Raw genomic sequence first — 20912 nt, forward strand, 5'->3', positions numbered from 1 at the left:
CTGGCAAACAGATCCAACGCCCAAGTATCCAGATACTTCAGCCGCAGGCGGGAACCGCAGTCCCAAGGGATCGATGCCCTGGTACAGACCTGGCCACCGGGGACTCTACTATACGCCTTCCCGCCATGGCCCCTATTGGGCGTGATCATTCACAAGATACAACTACACAAGGGGCTAGTTCTTCTGGTGGCTCCGGATTGGCCAAGAAGACCCTGGTACGCAGACATGAGAAGACTGCAGGCAGGGAACCCTCTACCGCTGCCCCCCACACAGGGACCTGCTACAACAAGGTCTGATCCTCCACGAGGACCCAGCTCAATTCTCTCTTACGGTCTGGCCATTGAGAGGGCCCGCCTGAGAGAGAGCGGATACTCGGGGGCGGTAATCGACACTCTCCTCCGAGCACGCAAGTTCTTCACATCGTTAACGTACTTAAGGATCTGGAGAGTATTTGAAGCCTGGTGCGAAGACCACAACATCAAGCCATGCTCATTTAAAGTTCCCGTGATCCTGGAATTCTTACAGAATGGACTACAGAAGGGTCTGTCCCTCAACTCCAAGGTACAAGTGGCCGCATTGTCATGCTACGGCTCCAAGAGCGAGGACGACAGCATAGCTTCTCACCCGGACGTGTCACGCTTCCTGAAAGGAGTCAAACACATTTACCCACCACTAAAGTGGCCGGTACCTCTGTGGAATCTCAATCTCGTTTTGGACTTCCTAGCGGGAACCGCCTTCAGACCCCTCCAAGGCCTATGCTTCCGTCTGTTAACCTTAAAGACTGTGTTTTTGCTTGCAGTGTGTTCAGCCCGCCGCATCTCGGAACTACAAGCCCTGTCCTGCCGAGAGCCGTTCCTCAGGCTCACCCCGGGGTCCATCCAACTACGCATGGTTCCCTCCTTTCTCCCCAAAGTGGTCTCACACTTCCACGTCAACCAGATCATCTCGCTACCAATGACGGATGGCTTGAAGAATTCGGAAGAAGCCCGTAGTCTACGCCACCTCAACATCGGCAGACTCCTATCCAGATATCTGTAAATGTCGGAACCCGTATGAAGAATGGACCACCTTTTCATCCTTCACAGTGGAAAGAGACAAGGGGAAGCGGCCTCGCTGGCAACCATCGCCCGCTGGATCAAGGAAGTCATCAAGGCGGCCTATGTAGAAGCAGGCAAACCACCACCTCTACAGGTCAAGGCCCATTCTACCAGAGCCCAGGCAGTATCCTGGGCAGAAACTAGAATGCTGTCCCATGCCGAGATCTGCAGGGAGGCTACATAGTCTTCCATCCACACCTTCTCCAGATTCTACCGTCTGGATGTTCAGGCTCGGGAGGACACGGCATTTGCAAGGACAATAAAAGGTGGACCATGGGCAGCCTCCCACCCAGTTCGGGAGTAGCTTTTATACATCCCATTGGTTCTGAGTCCATCTGCTACACGCTAGGAAATGGAGAAATTACTTACCTGATAATTTCGTTTTCCTTAGTGTAGACAGATGGACTCAGCATCCCACCCTTGGCTGCTGTTATGCATGGTCTTTCAAGTGATTCAAGGGTAAGCCACGTTTTCATTTACCCAGGGCATCCACCCTGCCGGGTGTCGACGCTTTCCGGTTGAGTACACTGGCGGTCTCCAGCTATAGTCAATCAACCAGTTCAAGTTAACCAAGTTAATCAAGTTTTGAACGTTTAACCAAGTTATGAAGTTAATCAATCAGTCAGTCACACATATATCCACAATGCTTTTCAAGGAGAATACTGAAGAGCTGCACTTCCTCCAGGGGTACATGTACTAGAGGCTGACGTTAGATTGAAATCTGAACCGTCTCCAACTGCTAGCAGGAGTTCACTATATCCATTGGTCCTGAGTCCATCTGTCTACACTAAGGAAAACGAAATTATCAGGTAAGTAATTTCTCCAATTCTTAGGCACCTAAGGGCCTGATTTACTAAGGCTTTTCTCCCCCTTCTGTGTCTGTGGGAATAATGCTTTGTAAATGTGGCCCTAGGTTTGTTGAAAATAGACACCTAAAACTGAGGTACTTAAATTGAAACCTGCTATTCACTCACCCAACTTTATATGAATAGCTCAGGAAATTAGTGCTGAGCACCTAACTTTGTTCCCCCAACCTGACCTCTCCCCTGGCCCCACCCTATTTTGAGGTGCCAAAGTTTAGAAGCCTTATAAAAACAGGCATCTAAATTTAGGTTCTCAGGTAAAAAAAAATTCAGTTTGCTCGATCTAGGCATCTAACTCCTTAAGTTTGGAGCCTAGAGCTTTTGAAGATTGGCCTCATCGTTTTTAAATCCAGAGGCATATGTCTCTTGTTTCTGAATCTGCCAGGTAGGTAGTGTGAGTCACGGGATTAGTCCATGTTTTTCCTTGTTTGTTATTCATCTATGTAATTTTTTTTATAGTATTAGTTCTGAGCAGAAAGGATCACATGTGAAAAATAGAAAAAAATGAGTGTGATCACATTTGTTCCAAAAAGTTAGCCCAGTGTAGTGACCATATCTTTATAAAAGTCTGCAAGAATAAAATCAGGAAATAAATAAGTTTGAGATGACTGTTTATATTATTCATACTTAACAGTTCACCAAGCCTTCCATCAATTAAACCTGAAGGAAATCATTTATGTAGAGATGCTCTGCATTAGGGATGGCCAACTCTGGTCCTCTAGACCAGTGGTTCTCAACCTTTTTTCTGTCGGGACACACCTGACAGATGGTTCTCACATGCATGACATGCTGAACCCATGATCGTCATGGGGCTAGATGTAAAAGTACAGTTTCCATCCACTTTCTGTCACCTACACACACCCCAGTCTCTCTCACACACTGTCACCTTACCAACCAGCCTCTCTCTCATGCATGCACACACACAGACTTCCCACTCCCATGCTCTCTCTCACATATACAGCCTTCTCAGTCCCATGCTTTTTTTCACACACACCCCAACAATACCAGGCTTCTTACTCCCATGCCTTCTCAAATACCCAGACTTCTCACTTCCTCTCTCTCTCTCTCACACACACCCACACACCAGACTTCTTACTCCCATGCTTTTTTTTTCTCTCTCTCACACACACACACACACACTCCAGTCATCTCCCTGACCAGTCACTTTTATTGTCTCTCACATATACACACATCACCTCTGACCAGTTTCTCTCAATCACACACATGCTCTCTCACACATTTGCACACATGCTCTCAATCGCACACACATTCTCTCACTTACAGGCTGGCTGTCTTCTCTCTCTCTCACTCACTCCCCCCCCCCCCCCAGCACAAATGGTAGCTGCAGCAGCCTCCTCCTCCAGCCCCTGCAGGCCAAGAAAGAAGAATCCCATCGGCCGCGGGAGGCTTATACTGCTGTCTCCTTTGCCGATTGCTGGCTGCTTCGATTGCTCCGGGCCACGCTACTGCTCAGGGGCCACTGCTACTTTTCCACGCGGCTCGGCTCTTTCTCCTTCCCGTGCACTGCACTGTGTATCACTTCCTGTTCCGGGGCAGGCGCGGGAAGAAGAAAAGGCCAGCCGCGGGTACCATAGCTTCCTCTAACAACGCTGCCGTTCCCATTGGGCTTGAGCATGCTGTTAGCCTGGCGGCAACGGCAGCAGGGAAGGAAGAGCAGCAGGAGAGACCGGGAGCACGCGACACACCTCTGCCGGTGCTTGGCGACACACTGGTTGAGAAGCGCTGCTGTAGAACCTCGAATAGGCCAGGTTTTCGGATATCCACAATGAATGCATGCATGCAGATCTATCTCATGCATATTCATTGTGGCACTCCTGCACTATATAATCTACCAAGGGTCTCCTATAAAGGTGTTTATAAATGACTTCTCTGATATGTGATAATTACCACCTATCCAGACTTATAGAGAAAATCACTCACATTTTGCAAGAATGATTCATATTGAAGTAGGACAGAGGGTTCATTTTGATTTTAGAGATTGTTGGTTTGAGTGACAGGTTTTCCAGCTGATTGATAGGGAAGGAAAAGCTATTTAGGAAAAAACAAGTCCTTATGATCCTTAACTAGGAAGAAAAGCAGTGAGAAGCTAAAGAAGAGCCAGAACAGTGGGATTTTATGAAGCATCTCACAATGGGTAAAAAATTATGTTGATAATTCACGACAAGCCAAAAAATGTGACACAAGCTCAGTGTCCTTTTTCTGCTGCTCTGGTTTGGTTATGTGCAAGGCCAGGAACTGAGTGCCTCTCTTGTTCTTTTCTGTCATATGTGAAGTGAATCCAAGCACTTTTGTTTAAGTGTTGCCTGGTGATATTGGTCTCCTACAAAACAAAGACATGAGAAATTGTTCTCTGATCTATTCAGGTTATTTTCTGGGCAATGCATTCAGTCTTAAGGGGGCCTTAAATCCCCCTAAAAGAATTATCATCACAGCTTATGGATTTGAAACTAAGAATTTTTTTCTCTGCTTGTAGTGCCATTCAAGGATGATGTGCCATTTGAATAATGTTGTCTATAGATGATACCAATGTACTGTCCCAGCCTCTAGCCAGTCACATGTAGGAGGCCTCAAATTTTGCTTTCGTATTCAGGTGTTAAATACACTGGGAATAGATGAGCAAATGTTTGTGTACTTAACAGCTGCAACAGGTTGAATAGTTCACTTTTTTTTTCTACAGCACTATAAACAGTACAAACTTCTGCTTCGCTGAGGTTTGCACTGTTTATAATGTTTGATCAAGGCTATAGACTTTGTTATCCAATATAGACCCGGTATAACACGGGCAATGGAGTCCAAAAATTTGGTCTGCATTATAGATGAGCCTGCATTATATTGAGTTTATATATTTTGCTGTTATAGATAAAGGTGTAATAATCTTATACTGTACAATGTTTTGGATACTGTAAATAAAGATGATATGGAAATAACTGCTTTATTACTAAGAACAAAGTTGCTAAGAACAAAACACCTGTACTCTTATCAAGTAAAACCATCATGAAATAACAAGATATGTTTTAACATTGAAAAAATTGGGAGCCAACCTTTGACCATGTTATAAGTGATTTTGTGTTATAATGAGCAACATTATATTAGGTCTACAGTGTACTTCATCTTGTTGCATTCAGGCACATTACATTTGTATATGTCAACCATATTCAAAATAACTAGCCCATCTTAAACCCCCAAAAAGTGTGACTATTAAGTTAGGGACTTCTGGTTAACCATTGTTACCTGGTTGTGTATTATCAGGTTTATTCTAACAAGACAAATGCACTTCTAGACCCAGAGCTACCAAAACAGCATTTTTAGGCATCCCCATATAGTTACAAACTGCGTGAACAAGTTTCTGTTGAATCAGAGTTTCAAATGGATTCTGCTGATGCTTAGACCGGGAATACCACCTTTGTTTGCAACCAAATCAAAGAACTCATTCCCAGAGTTTTATGAAATTGCAGCTCAAATTATTTTTTGGATAGGTGGCAGAGGTAAAAACAGAAGTTGAGAGACAAGAATTAATGAAGTTTCTTCAGAATGCCTTTGTGTTTTCAGGCATGTCTTCTGATTACATGTTTATTTTTTCCCAAGATCATGTGTTTGTATCACGTACAGAAGCATGAAATACATTGGTAATGTACCTATACAGTTGATCTACAGCAGATATATTTATTGAAGAGGTATATTAACTTGTATCATGTCATCTGTATCTAGTAAAGATGTCTTAAGTAGCATGTTGTTCGTCTTTACTGACTTACACTGTATTACAAAGATTGTAGAAGTATGGAACTTAATGTTTGTTCTTGTATGTCACGTTTTACTTAAAATTAAAAACATTAATGTAAATTTTTCTCATTGTTTTTATGTGGGTAATTGCAATATTTCAGATTAAAAACAAACAAACAAACTGTAGGCAATGATTGTTTCCCCGGGCACAGCAGAAAGTCATTTCTGGAGGAGTCAGGAAACCAAAATGTAAACACTCTGGCTTCCCAGCAGAGATAAAGGAGGTGTAGGATACTTTTATTTGGCCAATACAAAAATGTTAGTGCTTAAACAGAAGCCTCAGTGTATAAGGCATTTATTCTCAAGTAAGGACTCTGTGGACTTGTGAGCTAATTTATTAAATTCAAGTATTGCTTCGATTACGTGAATCACTTCTTCCTTGTTCGGATTGATTTTTTAGAACCTGAACTGTTGATATACCTTTTTGCTGACAAATACAAAACTTTGTTTAGAAACACTTATTTGTAGCAAGCACCAGACCTTGGATCGGATGTTAGAGGGGTATTGCTCAATTTGTGCTTATATGAAAAAAGTTTTTTTTTAAATTTATCTCTGTATTTGTCTCATAATTTTGTATATCTATGCAAAATAACTAAAGGAATAAACATCAGATTTCTATCCAATTCCTCCTTTTTTGAAAATGACAACCCCCCCCCCCCCAAAAAAAAAACCCAGCTGAATTAATTAGCTTTGAGATTTTTCATACGTCTCTACCATTAACACTATTTGAACTTACTTTGAACCAAGGAAAACATCTCATGTGATTATGTAATTATTTTTTTGTTTTTGTTTTTTTTTTACCGTGAAGGCCAATGTACTAACCCATGGAATTTCCTGTGGGTTAGTGGCCTCTTTGCATGAAAGTTTGCTACCTCTGGAAATAAGCTGGGTCGAAAACTTGTGTGTGAAAATTTGCATCTGGGACAGATGTAAAAAAAAAGTTAACCATATCTCATTTTTTTCCAAAAACTAGTGAAGGTGTTTTTGTGTGCCAGTTTTCTACTAATCCAGAAATATAATGAGCTGTTTTGCATGTTTTAATTTCAATAAACATTTGCATGTTGCAGACTGTGCATGAAAGCTTACTGTGGAGGCTGTGAAAAGTATGACTATTTTTTTTTTGCAAGAGTGGCTACGTGTGGGGAAAAATGTGTGAAAACAAAATTTATCCATTTTGAGCATTTTTATGTCTCTTTTTTCCTACACATAGCTCCTCTTGTGAAAAAATGTTGCAAGTTAGTACCAAAGAATATTTTCAATAGATATAGTCCATGAGGTACATATCCGGCCACTGTTTCTTACATATCTGCAGAGTCCTAAGTAATTGAAACAAGGCATCAATTTAACTTATGATCCTTTCTTTCATAAATGCAGATTTAAAAGCTTTTCTCTTTCCCCTGTACTGGAAAATATATAATGTGAAGAAAGGAATTTCTGGAGCCACTTTCATTTTTCATAAATGTTTTTTTTTTATTTTCATATACACATAACCATAGTAATAGAGGTTTTCTACCTTTCAATTTTTATTTAGTTATTACAGAAGAAAAAAACTTGTGAGTAAAGAGAGTGTTTACATATGCAAATGTCGATACCCCATTGATCAAATATTTTACCATCATGAATTTATAAGCAAGGAGTCTTCAGCACATTCTAATATCTTTGTAGTAGGAAACTCAGGTGAGGAAAAGGCCTCAGTAACATGAGCTGAACAGGTAAATCCTTTCAGAAAAGTCGCAGCTTGGAGGAATCAGCTACATTACTTCAATGGACCTGAACACTGTCAGGTAAGCATGCATTTTTAACTTGCACGGTTAAGGAGAAACCTACATAGTATCACTGAAAAGTGCTGGTGTTGACCTACAGATCTCCATTCCATCTAACACACTTCCATTGTTTTGGTACAACAGTATCAAAGACAAACCTTCAGATTTAAATTATTTGTACCAGATCAAGTTAGAGGCCATTTTTTTTTTAACTTTTTTTTTTAACCTGGTCCACTTTACACGCTAGACTACTTAGTGAATTTCCTTATTTGGATCCGTCACAATCTCGCCAAGCTCCAGGACCTCTTTCTTTGGCGGCTCCTTGTTCTTTTCCATCTTAATGGTGCAGTGGCAGTACGCCCTGTTCGCAGAATGGCACATCAGGGCATGTATCTGAAAGAAAATGCAGACCAGCATCCACCTTTACTTTAACACAAATCTGCCATCTGTCACATTTCTTTTCTGCACCTGTACAATTGTGGGTTAATATCAAAATCTCTAGCAGCAGTATTGTTGGGGGAATGTTTGTTGTTGCATTGGTTTTAGTATTTTGTCCATGGATTCTCAGATGAGTCACAAATGATAGGGGAATTCTAAAAGCTGAAGGCTGGTCCCGCCTGCACAAGCAGGGTGCCTTGTGTTGCCATGGAAGCAACAGGATGGATTTCAGCCTGTTGGTGCACGGATTTCCTCCCTGAGGTAGCAGGAAAGTGTACCAAATACATTTTTGGACCAGAAAATTCATGTCCAGTGGAAGCCCCTCATCTACCCTCAAGGCTAGATGTTTATGTAGTGATCGACTCAGAAGAGTTAGAGAAAAAAAGAGTAAAACAAAACATATTATGCCATTGCTGTGGATCATATATTGCCTCCTATGTCATGAATAAGATGGTTGACTTTTACAGGAGGAAAACTGAAGACCTTTTATAATTAAATATAATAGCATTGTATATTATGAAATCATTGGTTATAACTTCTGAAATTAAGATGAATTAGGGGGTAGCACAAGCTACTGTTATATTCCTATAGGTAGCAATGTAAAAATGACAGTGCATTTATATAATTTAAATCAGGTTCAGTAAGTTCAAAAGATAAATAGGTTTTGAAAATCCAATGCTAAATGCCAGTTTTGGAAAGCAAACTTGTAAACCCAGTTAATGCATGCTTTGCCATGGCAAAAGAGATTCAAAGCTTAGAATTTCTAGCACTGTCAGCATAGAGACATTAGACATCATTTTGCATAGATCTGATGTCCTAGAAGCTGCTCTTCAGTTAAAATAAATTGTGAGAAACCCAGAATATGCCAACAGATAAGGACCAAAAGCCCATCTGGTCTGCTCAGCTTAATCCCTGTTGCATTGCCTTAGGCCCCAATTGATCTTGCTTTTCCCCTTCACTCCTTTGTAATCAGGGATTCTCTTTGTTTCAACCAAGAAAATAACCGATGTGTATTTTGTCACCTAAACTAAGATTAGGAGTTGATGTTTACAGCAGCAATTAAAGTCTCTGCTGCTGTGCTTCTGAAAAGTCAGATATGGACTGAAAGAGGTAACCGTGTCTGCTGCATTGGACTGTTTGCCATAAGTAGAAATTAAAATTAACTTGTTTCTTTGGGCATGAGTGACTCATACGCTTCGAGAACAGGAATAAGAACACTATATGGGTTGATTTACAAAGCTTTATGTGCTTAAAATAGGCTTTTAATGCATATTTAACTGTTTAAAAATTCTCCCCCTTTCCCTATTTTGCTAAAATCTGCACAAAATTTCTTTGTGCATAGATTTAGTCAGATAATAAAAGAGCTGGGTTGGCGCATGCCCGGGGTAGGGTTTTTTTTTTAAGTTTAGCCTTTTAACATGATAATGTTAACTTGACTACATTTGTCTGCCTAACTGCGACTGCACAAATGGTGCGCAGGTTATGTATGGTTACATTTAATCGCATATTCAGCTGTAACTTTTGCTGGTTAGCTGCACCTGAACATCTGCTTATCTGTGCTGCTGAGCAACGTTTTGAACATCTACCCTCAAGTGTTTTGGGTGCTTTTACAAAAAAAAACAAACCCAAAAAAGGCGTAACTTTTTCTTGCTCACTTCCTGTGAAACATGTAGGAGTGGTTTTACTGTCAATTTTGGGGTTCCGGAAGATTCGCTCAGCCTTCCTCTGTCGTTCTTATTCTAGAAACGTGTAAGACTGCTTGTAGTGAATAGTATCTCTCTTTGATCCATTAATAAATAACTGCTATTAAAATGTTATTGTCACAGTATTCAATAGCCTTTGAATGTATAATAACAATCTCCTCTCCCAGCTTCCTGCAGAACTTAGAAATATCATTGCAAGATTTTTCCCTTAACAACTGGTTTTTACTCCAGTTTCGAGGCCAGATTCACTCTCCATGGCCCTTCCTGCGATATTGCCTTTATTGCTCCACTAATAAATATAGCTTGCAGCGATCACCTTGCTCTGTAGCAAAGAAATTCATTCTTTACAAGATTCTAAGCCCTTCCTGCCACTCTCTCTCCCCCACAACCTTCCTCCTCTTTATATCTTTTCAGTCTGGCCCCTGATAGAGAGGAAGTCTGTTCTGGATGGGGGGAGGGATATTAAATAAAGGTAAAACTTGACAGTGATGCCCCTAAGTCTAGAGAGCTCAATCCCTCATCTAAATGTCAGTTTGGGAAGATAGGGTCACATGGCAAGGGGATGGCCAAATCAGTAGAATTTGGGTATATGTTTGGCAAAGACAAAATATCCTATATTGTGCCCCAGCTATATATAGATTTCAAAACAGCATTATTCTTTTCAGTTCTCACCCTTCTGCTCATTTATATTGCCCGCCAATGCTTTTTCTTGATTTCGTTTTAAAGAACTAGACTATAAAAATAGTTTAATCAAATACTGCAAACTGGATTTACTGTAGTTCTTTTTATGCCCAATACAAAATACATTGAGTATAGGAAGACAATGCAGAGTACACTGGCCATCTCTTTACCTTCCCCTGTAAGGTGGGTATTTTCATCAAACGACACACAGACTAAAGTTTGATCCAGAATTGTCTAAATTTAATTGTATTTGTTTCTTTAACTCCATAAAATACATTTTTCATACGTTTCAAAACATTCTGGTTTTTTTTAAATTGGAGTTCTAGATCATAAATAAAAGTAATTTTCAGATTTATTAATTTAGTGGAGTTTGTTTGGTAATTTGTTATAATGGCAATTAAAATAAAATACAAGACAGCGTATTTCAGTTTTCCTGATCTTGATCGGTTTCTCACTCCCCCACTGCCGAACACAGACCAAAAAATCCATTTTGACATACTCCGTATTACTTCTTCCTATAATACCTATCTGCTCATTGTAATGTCTATGGTCTTGCTGAAGCTAGTTTCCTAGCAATGACCTTTACTGACTTATAATGTTTCTCACTAAAGAAAGCTCCTTAAAAAAATAAATCCACACTTTTCAATATAAGCCTTGGTAATCTTTAGCCACAACTTCCTTATTTTGCCTTTGAAAAGTTTTTCTTTAAACTTTTTCTAGAAGTGGTTAACAACTGAAAGGATGACCTCTTATCAAAGGCTGCATTTTATCTGGTCAAATTGCCAAATATTAAAGATAATCCTCATCTAAACCCTTCTTGAATAATGCAAAGAAAAGTGTGAAATTCTTGCCTAAGTCCACTCATATGCAAAGGGTGGATTTTGTCTGACGCAGCCCTCAGAATAAAGGCAGTTTGTACAGAACCAGCCAGTTTAATTACAAGTATCTAAAGTGATCATTCTAGAAATGTCCTATTAACCCTACCAAATATTTTGACCCCTTTTCTAGTCTCATATATTACATCTAAACTTAGGTCAAATGCTTACAAGATTCAGTGAGATGGATACCTGCCTTCACACATTGGTCTTTTTGTGTATCCCCTTAGATTAACTGCCAGATCTGGGCTGTTTAAAATAAGTGTTCAGCTTCTGAAATAATTTGAAACAAGTTATGGTAGTGCATATGGTGAGACTCAAATCATTTTGATACTTAGCCAAACTCCGGCCTACAGTAACTCTGCCGTTACCAATTTGATGCCCTACAGGCCGAAATGTTTGCCAGTACTTGTATTTCAATGTATTGAAACATGTATAGTCCAATCAAATCCAGTAAACCGTACATAAAGAAGGTCAAATTTAATGTTTACTATAGTCAGAAACAAATCAAGATCCTAGATTTACAGGCTATTTACTTTTAAAGGAAACATAACCCAATGATAGGAGCACCATTTTGAAGATGAAACAGAATTCAGTGTACACAAGTGGTTAAAGGGAAAAATGACAATACCAGCACATAACAGACTAAAGGGTTACCATATATCTACAAGAGGGACCCATGGAGTTACACTATCAGTCAGTAACAGCCTTTTTAGAATGATCTTTCTATTCAGTTCTGGTGTCCATTTCTTCCACACTGTTTAAAGACTGCAGGGATGTCACGGAGAGCTGTACTTAAGGAGAAGCAAGTGGACAAAAACACAGCTAAGGTTCACTTTATGTTCTGTGTTGTTGAAAGTATAAAGCCAAGATCCCTCTTTGTGTAAAAAAAAAAAAAAGACACCAAACTCCCTTGTGCTTTAAGCAGGATCAGGAAGATTAGAAAGGCAATGATTCCACCACCACCATTTGGTGGATCATTAGGGCTAGTGCTCTCTTCCTCGTAATCCGGAAGATCCTTGCTCTAACCCATTTCACCCTAACTGCAGTAAGCAGTCCAAAGCAAAAAAAAAAAACTTTTTTTCTGTAACACACAGGAAACCTTCCCTTTTCCCCTTCACTTGTAAAAGGAAGATATGATCAAATTCTCTCACATAGCAAAGAAAACCTCTTGTTTCCAGAGAGATGACAAGGGTGATCAGAGTTCTTTCTCTCTCTGTGTAACACATCATGTCTGTCTCTCTCTGAGTGCCCAACAGTAGCAGGGCAATAGCACTGACTTTTGCTTTCCAGAAGCAGAAAAGATCTCTGGTACCTTAAGCTCTGCTGGGAAAAAACAGAATGAATTCCCATTTTCTTTTGCTTAATATTTGGTTGGGAAAGTTCCTTTCCCAGCAGATCTTGCTGCGGAGTGACATTGCTATTCAGGTACACAGAGAGAAAAGTACTCTGCATAGACGTAGGGAAATATCCGTTGTCTGAATCTATCTGAACTCAACTCGTTGAGTTTTGTACCCAAAAGGAAGAGGGATACTTGGCAATGAAGGCGTGGAGAGTTAAAAGGAAGAGACTTGGTGTCATGGCTGTTTTTGTTAAAGCTCCAATGTTAGAGAGAAAAGGGTTTGTTTGTTTTTTTTGTGTGTATCTCAGCTCCTCATTGGAGATTAGAACTTTGTACTGTCGCTTCGGCCCATGACTTTGAGCACAGCAAAGTTGTGAGTGGCGGCTATCATGAAAGTGAGCTGTAAAAAAATTGAGTGAGACAAAAAGGAAGGGGGAAGAGAGAAAGGAAGAGTAAAAATAAAATCGTACATGAGATGGTAATGACCATAAACAAACCATCCTCAATTCTCATCAGAAAACATTCTATAGGAACTCTCTTGTTACGTACATCCTCTTAAATTGTTCAGTTATCCATGTTAATTCATAATTTGTATTGCTGAGTAGGAAAAATACCAGGTTTATCAGCATTTAATTTCATTTGTAAAGGCAAACAACTGAAATATATAGAAAAATAGCAATTAATAGTCTCCATTGAACTTAATCAGGACCTAATTTCATAACTTTTCTAAATGGCTTATCTAAAGAGAAATGTTTTTCATTGTTTCCGAGTGAAATAAACAGAAGTACATTCTTATTATCTTTGAAGTAAACATAGCGTTTGTTTGTAAAACACTTCAAACTTACAAAATCTAGTATAATGACCATGCAAATGGCCTTCCCCGCTAACATACCTCTTCTTTCACAGTATATCCAATAGTGCCTCTTGGGTTATAGGAGCAGAATATGTCAAGGTAAGAATAATTTACTCACCAGTGAAAGAAGTGTTGCTGCGGCGCCAACGAATGCGGCAATAAACAGATGGAACGTCATTTGAAACTGAAAGAAAATGAAGCACAAGGCCTGAGTTTCTCTGGCTTGTCTAATTTAATAAAAATGTTTCTGTGCTCAGAACTCTGCCTCAGAATCCTCTTCCGCCTTTTCAAGATCAGAGCAGAATGAACTGTTCTTAATGACAAACACATCCCAATCCAGTTTCATTCTCTCACAGGTGCGCTCCTGTCTGGAGCTGGAGAAACCATCCTCGCTGGTGGCGACAGTGTAATCGGTAGCAAGTGCTCATTCAGTTGGACCCATCAATGTGCTAATAAGGCTAACACACTGCTGTTTTTTTGTTTTTGTGTGGTCACACACTATTATAACTACTGAGAAGAGGGTCCGCTCCAGAGCTGATTGAAGCTGCAGTCATATGGCAGCACACTACAGAGCCCACGATACTGGGAATTGTGGCATTTAGCTGAGAAATGCGGTTAGTAGTAGCCCTATTTTTGTGAAAAAGTCCATAGGATTTTAAGGTCTGCAGGGAAATTGGTACTTTGGTTTAATGTCTCATGAAGAAGGGCTGCTGAACAGAGACCAATACATGGCCTGATAATTTGATGTAAGTATTGGTCAACTGAGTTTCAATCATGAGATCATAAACTATGGCCAGCTGTGCTTTAGATATGCATAGTTGAAAATACTGAGAAATTGCATCACTGAAAATCATGGCTTACCAGGTAAAATGTGATATCTTTACCATTGATTTTGTTGTATGTTAGGGATTTTAAATGCCCTGAGAGTCCATATTTTGTTACATTCTACATACATTTAATTTTATCGCTTTCAAATCTTATGTTGTTCCATTAAAACACTTGCACCTTGCAAATCACTGGGTCGAGTATTTTAATATTCTTTAATCTTACATTTCCCAGTAAAGTTACCCATTTAATCTATATTGACTAAAATAGTGTAGCAGTATTACCTTCTTTACTTTGCCACTAAATTGATTAAAATATGATTATTATGCTACGTGTTCCTCTTCACTTTTGTATCCTCTGAGTTTCTAGCTGTAGCTTTTAGAGTATTCACAGTTGAAAATTCCCCTAGTTGTACACCAGGGAGATTCTGCCTCAGGCAGCAGCTTATAAACAAGCTTGTTGGTTGAATCTATTTGTTACTTTAAAAGAAAAAAAAAATCCTGAAAAAAAGTTTGTATATAAACCTGTAAACTCCTATAGGTCATGTTTATGAAATATTAAATTTCATGGTTCTTCAAATTTTGATAAATGGATTAGTGAAAACCTTTTTTGTATTAACAGACAAGAATGAGGGTATTTTATTGGCTTATTCTGTAGAATTCCAATTTCCTCCATGATTAGCAAAATATCTTCTTCCATTCATCTTTGCTATTTTATTTGTGGTACAAAGGAAAAGAATGATGTAGGAGAGTGACATTAACACACAAAGCCTGAGCAGAAACCATACGTTTTTTTTCTTGCCCTAAAAAGTTTTTAAGTCAGGTTAAAAATAAACCATGTTTACATCCAGCAGTGGTCATTTTAAGCAGGATCCTGAGGCTACTGCCTGTTCAAATTATCTGTGACTTCTGCTAGCGTGTTGAGTCAAAACGCAGCGTTAACAACATGGTGTCTCTGTGGGGCTTATTGACAAACTTGGCTACAAAAGCAGCCTAGCACAGCATAAATTAGTACTGGTGTGCACCTTGCTGCTAAATTTCACATCCAGGCACTTTACTTCAGAGGCAATATTAATAATAATAATCATCAGCTAGCCTAATGCACTAATAACCAGGAGCAAGCCACCAGCAGTGGCCTTATCCCTGGATATTAATGGAAAAATAGATGTTTGCTTTCTGACTTTCAGGAAGAAGCCTATAAAAACTTTCCCAAGTGGACAGTTTTGCAGGGCAAACCTTAAACCTTGTTAAAAAACAAAAACCTTTCCATTTTAAACATCTTTGAGACTAAATTTGCCCCTGCTTTTCAGTGGTGGTAAATTCATAGCCCAAAGAAGGCTAGACAGAGACAAATCTAATGGTAAATGTCACTGCGTAACCTGTTTGCTTGGGGTGCACCAGTAACTTACGCTACTTTGTTCTAAACTGAATCCTTTACTTAGTGCTAGCACTTACTTTGTAAATTAGCCCATTTATAAATTTATTGCATTTAAGACCACATTTTCCTTAATTCTCTGGTGTTATGCTTACTTTGGATTGTTTATCAAGTTGATTGTATGCAATGATGGCTTTACAGCCTTTGAGAGCAAGTTTAAAAATAATTGGTTAAAATTTATGACACTAGAAAATAATTGTTTTTTCCTTTCATAAGAAGGATAGTTAAGGAGATGAATGCAGCCCAAGAAATATAGGTAATATTTAAGAACAAAAGAAATTGCCGTGCCAGGTCAGACCGAGGGTCCATCCATCCCAGCAAAAGGTTAGATAAAAAATTTTTGGAGGTGGGGGGAAAGGTTAGGATAGGGGGAAGTTCCCTTCCAGGGCACTCCGATTTTGGAGCGGGCTGGGAAGGAATGGGGGAAGCCCGCCGGCATCAGTGCGCACAAGGTGCAGTAGTGTGCACCCCCTTGCATCCACCGACCCCTCCCCCCATCCCCCATCCCATAACTTGCACGCAAGTTATAAAATCGGGCGTACATGTGTGTGCGCCCACGCGCTGTTTTGAAAATCTATCTCTAAGTCAGCTTGATTAATAGCAGTTAATGGACTCCTCCAAGAATTCATCCAAACCTTTTTTCGAACCCAGCTACACTAACTGCCCTAACCACATCCTCTGGCAACAAATTCCAGAGCTTAATTGGGTGTTGAATGAAAAAGAATTTTCTCCAATTAATTTTAAATGTGCTACTTGCTAACTTAAGAGATTTATTTAAGTCACATATTTAAGGTGTTTTATTCCACAGTCCTTATTACCTCCAGACCTGTTGAGTCTTTTTAGTGAGTTATAGTTATCTAATAAATGTTAGCAGTGACCCAAGGTCTCTTTGTTGCTTTAAGGTCAATTAAAAGTAAACGGCAAAAACAATTGCTTATCTGACATGAGTGTTTCTCTTGTATTACAACAAAATATAGATTAAATACAGTGTATATACCTATATATTGTACTTTATAGATTTAGATTATATACAAGGTGCCCAGTTGTACCTCTCCCTGTTCAATGTATTTTTGTTGGTTTATATATCATATCGGTTTATATGTAAACCGATATGATGTTCCCACGAATATCGGTATATATATATATATATATATATATATATATATACACACAATATATTTCTAGGTGTTCTGAAGACATTAAGGTAAGTTTTATTGTTCAGTGGTGTTGTCCCATCTCCTCACCTCACTTGTCTTACAAATGGATAGAAGGTTCGACCCACACACCTTTCCTGGAAAAGCATTCCATGGAAGGACACCTATATAGAAGAAAAATTATATAATTTGAATTGCTTAATCTAATGTTAAAGAAACATTCCAATTTTTAATAAAATATAGTGTTTCAGGATAGTTCACTAAACCAAGGGGAAGACTTGGGCCTCTACATTTGACACAGGTGGATGTATGTTTTAAGCATATGTCATGGATCGCCCATAGGCTAGAGCTGGAACCTTCATCTTGCTTGCTTTGATAAATGTACATGAACCAGCACACAAATACAATTGCAGATTTACAGCTCTAAGCAGCTCACATTTACTTACACACTCTTCTCTTATGAATATTATAAGACTATAAACTCAGATGTTAATGGGACATCATAATCTGTGGAGCTGACCGTTTCCTTTTAAGGGAACTAGATGTTTTGCCGTTTATTCTTCTAAAAAGACCCATCTTGTCCCCTATTTGTGGATCGCAGGTTAAGAACCACTGACGGCAGCATTCTGCTCACTCTGGAACAACATTTCTTATGTCTTGGTACTGACTATAAGGTATCATCACATGTAAAAATGGGTAGTTGATCAGGCCTTCTTTCATACCATACTCAAGTGTTGCAAATATTGTATGCATTGCACTCTTGGCCCAATGAAACCCTGCGCCTGGATCCTCTGTACAGCAAGTTAAAGCAATAACCTTTGGGCTATTCCAAGTGAAAATGTAAAAATTCTCAAGCTGCACCCCCACATGTATGCTGAATAGTACTAAGGAAGAGCAATGCTCACCATACATCCTGGCATCAGCACAAAGGGTACTTATACTGGCAGAGGTCTTGCTGGGGAAGGCAATAGACTGGCATGTTGTCCAGGTATTGAAATAAATGTAGACAGGCACAGCAGAGCAAGCAAACACCAAAATCCACAGGACAGTCACGGCATATGTTACACCAACAAACTATAAAGTTACAAAGAATATAGCAGGAAAAGACAATGTTAGCAAGAGAATCCACTTAAAATGCAAGACTTGAGACTAAGATCTAAATTAAATCACAGAATCATAAAACTGAATTACAAGTCCACCCAATATGATTCAGCAATTTGCCACCTGCAATATACAGAATTGGCATTCTGTACGTTATTGCTCCCTTTGAGAGGTGACTGTATCAATGAAATTTTTCAAATTTGATTATCCTTCTGCAACTTTGGCACTCAGTGTTAAAACACAACGGTTTACTGCGCTAGAAGAATATCAAAGAAAAATGATCATGATAGAAAAATGCAATTTGTTGCAATCTCTTATTTATAATATTTAAACCCTAATTAGGACTTGTTGGGTTGGCCTGTTGGCTCAGTTGGTAAGTGCTCTGCACTTCCATGTGGAAGATCTCTGTTTTAATCCTGGGCCAGATCTTCCACTTCCTGGGTTGGCTGGGGCTGAGGATGCTGCGAAGGCAACATTAGCAGCCCTCCAGGTTTGACACCTACTGGTTGCAGGCTCCTGGAAGGAGCCCTGATGTGTAGCCCCTGGCCGAGATCTGTCATTGCAATTACCGGACTAAACGGAAGATGGGAGAGAATTTAAAAACAAAAATGGGGCAAAGGTTTCCCAGTAGTTGGAAATCACAGCATAAGGATCCCAATATACATTCCAACTGAGCTAGAAGTACAAAGGAGCAAGAGGAAATTGTGGGGCTAAAAAAAAAAAAAAAAATCACCTTGTCTGGGTGTCCTAGCCATTTTCCTATACAATGACACAACCGCTCCAAGGAATGAACTGGCTGGTGGCCTCTGGAACCTCTCCCCTTGGTCTGGCCCCCTGTGATTGTAGCAGTGAGGCCCTTGCCGAAGATAGTGGTCTTAAAATCGCCGAAGATGTGTTTGATAGCAGTGGTGGTATAGAAACCCTCCGCCAGCAGGAGGGCCCCGTACAGGAAGAAAAAGGCAGCAGTCCCATAGATCACATACTGGAATGCATTAATCCTAAACAGACAAAGGAGAATGACACGCTGACACTCATATTAGTGCAATCATTTATATAACCGTGGTTCTCAAACTGGGGACAGGCCTCCCCCTTAGGTGGGAATGGGATATTTGGTTTGCTGTAATAGTGTTTACAATTTTTCTATTTAAAATAATTTTTGCATGGCCTGAAAAGTTTCAGAATCACCAATAAATATAATACATGGATACTGTATGCAATTGTAAGTCACTAGTTTTAAATAAAGCCACGAACGGATAGATTCCTATACTTTTCACAAAATCAGAAATGACTGTAAAATAATATCATCACTAGGTTTTATGACAAGTTTTATGGGTCAACTCAGAATGAATGCCTTCTACAAAAAAGGAGTTTATCTTCACAAATCAGTACCCCTGTAATGAATATCATTTGCAACTTATGATGCAGATGTAACAGCAATTAAATTGGATTGTAATCCACCTTAGGATCAAATCTGAAAAAATAAATACATAAAAAATGAACTATTATTAGGAAGGGAAGTGTTAATAAAACAGAAAATGTCATAATGCCTCTGTATTGCTCCTTGGTGAGACCGCAACTTGAATACTATGTACAATTCTTTTTGCCGCATCTCAAAAAAGATATAGTTGCGATGGAGAAGGCACAGAGAAGGGCAACCAAAATGATAAAGGGGATGGAACAGCTCCCCTATGAGGAAAGGCTGAAGAGGTGAGGGCTGTTCAGTTTGGAGAAGAGTCGGCGTGAATCGGTTATTTACACTTTCGGATAATAGAAGGACTAGGGGGCACTCCATGAAGTTAGCAAGTAGCACATTTAAGACTAATTGGAGAAAATTCTTTTTCACTCAACGCACAATTAAGCTCTGGAATTTGTTGCCAGAGGATGTGGTTAGTGCAGTTAGTGTAGCTGGGTTTAAAAAAGGATTGGATAAGTTATTGGAGAAGTCCATTAACTGCTATTAATCAAGTTTACTTAAGGAATAGCCACTGCTATTAATTGCATCAGTAGCATAGGATCTTCTTAATGTTTGGGTAATTGCCAGGTTCTTATGGCCTGGATTGGCCACTGTTGGAAACAGGATGCTGGGCTTGATGGACCCTTGGTCTGACCCAGAATGGCAATTTCTTATGTTCGTATGTTCTTACTTTATCCAGTAACTAATGAGAATGGTCCTTTTTGCACTGTGCTTTCATGCCTTTCTGTCTCCAAAGTCAGTCATCCAATATTATCTCCTAGCTGAGTATTACAGGCCAGAAAATTAAAATCCAGAACTGTTCTGGCTCAGTCTGGCACAGATGGGCTGCTCAGGTCTCCAAAGAGACAGGGGAGTGTGTGCTGCATGTGGAAATGAAGTAAGGTGGAGGCAGAGACAAAAGAAATGGAAAATGAAGTGCATTGAAAAGACAATTCTTTAGAGAGATATTTAATTTACTGATTTCATAATAAATGATACTATATAGTCCTCTTTTACAGTAAAAAAAAAAAACTTGAGAAACGATTGGAATTGGAGGAAAGAAAGACAGAAGTGGTGCTGTGCTCCCATGCACATTTGTAATTTGGGTGGCTAGCCGCACACCCCCCCCCCCCCTTCCTCCTCATGCCTCAGACTCACCATCTCTGAAGAAAGGAGGGCAGCGATGCAGCTGGAGTTCAGAGTCTCGCTTCTGGTGGCTATCTGAACCCACGCTGGGTGGTGGGGGACGGGGCCTCTTCCACACCCTCACCCTTTTTCTTCCACATAATGCCCTTTTTTGTTCTCCTGACTGGGTGCAGCCGGGACTGCCTAGCCTCATCATCCCTTCCAGGAGGAGCCGGGCAGGCCACGCAGCGCATGAGGATGGGCACCTGCAGCCAAGCCCTGATGTCTTCCATGATTCGCTGGCCGCAGGCGTGACAAGCAAGAGATGGGACCAGCTGCGAGGTTTAAAGAGGAAGGGCAGAGCTTTGCCTCTCTCATTTGCCTCTGCTTTCCCACTCACCTGG

At 39.9% G+C, this 20912-nt stretch overlaps 1 protein-coding gene across 1 annotated transcript in view; it reads right to left on the reverse strand.

Moving 5' to 3' along the window:
• Nucleotides 1–10685: 10685 nt before the first annotated feature.
• The window catches only part of PLP1 (proteolipid protein 1), a 48511-nt gene continuing 38284 nt past the window's right edge, over nucleotides 10686–20912 (reverse strand). The window contains exons 3-7 of the mRNA XM_029607368.1: nucleotides 18664–18928; nucleotides 17735–17903; nucleotides 16920–16993; nucleotides 13535–13600; nucleotides 10686–12963 (exon numbers count right to left, since the gene is read on the reverse strand). Coding sequence (XP_029463228.1) covers nucleotides 12886–12963; nucleotides 13535–13600; nucleotides 16920–16993; nucleotides 17735–17903; nucleotides 18664–18928 — 652 coding nt within the window. The 3' untranslated portion in view covers nucleotides 10686–12885. The remainder of the gene's footprint in view (nucleotides 12964–13534; nucleotides 13601–16919; nucleotides 16994–17734; nucleotides 17904–18663; nucleotides 18929–20912) is intronic.

Source organism: Rhinatrema bivittatum, chromosome 6 (genome assembly GCF_901001135.1).
Source record: "Rhinatrema bivittatum chromosome 6, aRhiBiv1.1, whole genome shotgun sequence".
Lineage (NCBI taxonomy): Eukaryota > Metazoa > Chordata > Amphibia > Gymnophiona > Rhinatrematidae > Rhinatrema > Rhinatrema bivittatum.